Source organism: Wasmannia auropunctata, unplaced genomic scaffold (assembly GCF_000956235.1).
Source record: "Wasmannia auropunctata unplaced genomic scaffold, wasmannia.A_1.0 LD314235.1, whole genome shotgun sequence".
Lineage (NCBI taxonomy): Eukaryota > Metazoa > Arthropoda > Insecta > Hymenoptera > Formicidae > Wasmannia > Wasmannia auropunctata.
The window spans coordinates 1-3,010 of record NW_012048655.1 but is presented as its reverse complement, the minus strand read 5'-3'; the positions used below and the strand labels follow the sequence as shown (position 1 = coordinate 3,010).

Genomic DNA, 3,010 nt, shown 5'->3' with positions numbered 1-3,010 from the left:
TCGTCTCAGTCCCCGTACTCCTCATTCGCCCAAATCACCGCGAGTCTCGCCGAAACATGCAGTTAAATCCGGCAGTGCCGCTAACATAGTCACAGTCAAGTCCGATTCCGGTCTGTCGTCTATGAGCGGTTGGAGCAGCTTAGACAAGTCGCCGTGCTCCCCGAAGAGCTCCATTGCTAAGATGCTTACCTCTTATTCGGTGGATCACACCCGCGCGAGTAGTCTTATACCCAGCACGCAACCCGCCAGAACATCCAGCCCGATACCGCCGCTTCCAGAGACGACCACTACCACCACTACTATCATCCAGGAACCTCTCTATGACACTCCCGAGGGTAGAGACGCTTTTGCGAGCGCCATGGCGACTACGTCCAGTCATCCTTACACAACGACAATGAATCACCTGTCGGCGTATACGACCGCCGGCAAATCGCCGGCCAAAGAGGACTACACGTTTGTGCCACCGCCAGCTCCGGGCAGCGTAACTACCACTTGTCAGAGTCCCAAGAAACGCGGTCGTCTTCAACACACTTACTCGACGTCCGCCAGTACGACTGCGGATTACATTTTCAGATCGGAACAGCCGGCTATTTACTCCGTGGCCGGTAGCAATCGACAACAAGCCATTACGAGCGTCTATACCAGCGGTGCTGGCAGCTACGGGCCCAAGACTACCACCTCGGCTTACTACTCTGCCGATTCGCTGGATCATCAGTATACTAACTATCAAGATAGTTATGCCACTCTTCAGTATGCGGAGGCAACGAGCGCCATGATGGCCCACGGGAAGAAGCCAATACGCGGAAGCTCTTTCACAGACGGTATGACGAACCACGAAGGATACAAGGCGGCGATGTATCGTACGATGTTCCCCACCGGCAACATCACGGATGCTCTCTCGTACTATCCGACCAGCGCGACTAATCTTCCGCGCACGGAGACAAACGAGACTACATCATGGTTGAACTCGATGGAGGAGCAGATACCTCACGATTCGACATCTTCCAGCATCAGATCTTTAACTTCCGACGGGAGCTACGCTCAAAGTCCGTACACGGATCGGAGATATCCGCAGCCGCCGGCCTATCAAGCGCATACGGCGTATCAGCAACATCACATTTACGCAAATCAGAGTTATCCGCAAGCCTATCAGCAGCAGTATCAGCCGTATAGCCAGCGATTGAGTAGTGCCGAGAGTGCACAACTCGCAGACGGTTATCAAAGGCAATGGCAAAGGGAGCATCAGTACATGCAGGATCACGAGAGCGGAAGGATGGAGCAACAACAGACGCAACAGACCGAATATTATGATGCCTCGAGTGTGATAGTTTCGCAATCCGGGTACATTAGTATCTCCTCGAATCTGAAAGATCACGAGGTCGATACTAGCAAGCTGAAGAAAGTCAGGAGAGGCTCCTCACTAAAGAACGCGATGAGCTCCATGAGTAATTGGCTGCCCGATTTGCACCTCACCAAACGTCACAGGAGTCAATCGTTACCAGGTGGTGTCAGAAGAGAGGATCTAGACGTGCAAGACGCTCAGCAGCAAAGATTGGCTGAAATGACAAGCAGAGGTCGTGGCAGAGCTCAGACCGCCAGAAAAAAGAAAAAACATACGCTGGTTTCCACAGTATCCGGCATTCTCCAGAAGGCCAAACGTCGCAGTCATCAGTCGCAATCTCTGTCAGATCCAGAGCAGTCTGAGACAGAATGGAGTAGTGGCCGGCAAAGCGGCCTCTCGGAAGATGAGGACAGCGTCATGTCTGATATCGTTCAAGAGCCGCCTTTCTTCGCCAAAGTGAAGACCGCGAGCACGAAAAGACCATCGAAGCAGCCGCCTCCGATACCGCCACAGATGATGGCACAGCAGCAGCAGCAGCAAGCACAGATTCAAGCGCAACAAAAGGAATATATGCAACAGCAGCAGCAAGCGCTTCAACAGCAGCAAGCGCTTCAACAACAGCAAGCGCTTCAACAACAGCAAGCGCTTCAACAGCAGCAGCTACAACAACTCCAGCACCAGCAGGCGCTTCAACAGCAGCAGCAAGTGCTTCAACAGCAAATTCAACAGGCTCAGGAGCAATTGCATCAACAGGCTCTTCAAGATACATGGGTCAAGGAGAAGGAGCAAAGAAAGATCGAGACTAAAGACGAGTACGAGACGAACGGCGATCAGATGGCTTTGCTCGAAGAAGAAGCTTCGGGAAAGAGTACCGGCTCGGGATCCGGTGGATCGTCGATCTTCCAAACTGTTGGCGATATTAAGAGATCGACAGGCAGTTCGGATGAGGCACCCAACGAGAAGGCGCCGAAACTGCCTCCGGTTACTTTGATCGGCGGCTCGAGTATGGAATTCGCTGTATCACGAGCGCTCGGCAAGTATCGCCAACGACAATCCTCGACAGTGTCCGACGAGCAGTCGACAACTGACGAGAACAATGACAAGAAACCGAGCGAGGAGGGCGCGGCGCAAACTTTGGAAACAAGTTTCGAGTTTCCGGAAGATATGTCGGAAAAGAGCGAGAAGAGCGAGAAGTTCGGCAGCGCAAAACTACCGGAATTGGTTACTAGTTTGTCAGAAGAAGCTCCGCCGTCGGAGGGTAGCCCGTCCGCATCCATAAGAGGTTACAATACTACAGGAGGAACTCGATTTTTACCGCGACACCAGCAATCTCTAGAAATTCCATGGACCGGGCGACCGGGCGAACCTGATGAGGACAATCGCAGCACTCATTCGTACAGGAGTACCTCAAGAGTGTCCTCAAGGCGACAAAGCACGGAAGATTCTATTGATTCCGAAGACGAATGGTACTGTTACGAATTAAGAAAACTCGAAGAGCTGGAGAGACAGTCTGAGATGGAGATGACCGAAGCATTGATCGAGGAACCCGAAGACGAGGTTTATCAGCCGGACGAGACGGTAAAAGAAAAGATGTCATTTGTATTGAAAGAGCTTAAACTCAAAGCCATTACGAAGCCAAAGGATCAGAAAAAGGAGGGTAGAGAAGAA

General features: G+C 52.0%; 1 protein-coding gene across 1 annotated transcript; it reads left to right on the top strand.

Moving 5' to 3' along the window:
- Positions 1 to 4: 4 nt before the first annotated feature.
- LOC105460863 lies at positions 5 to 3,007 on the top strand (the record flags this gene model as incomplete). Its single annotated transcript, XM_011707351.1, has 1 exon — positions 5 to 3,007. A coding segment is annotated over one exon (3,003 nt), but the record flags the coding sequence as incomplete, so codon positions are not given.
- Positions 3,008 to 3,010: the final 3 nt, after the last annotated feature.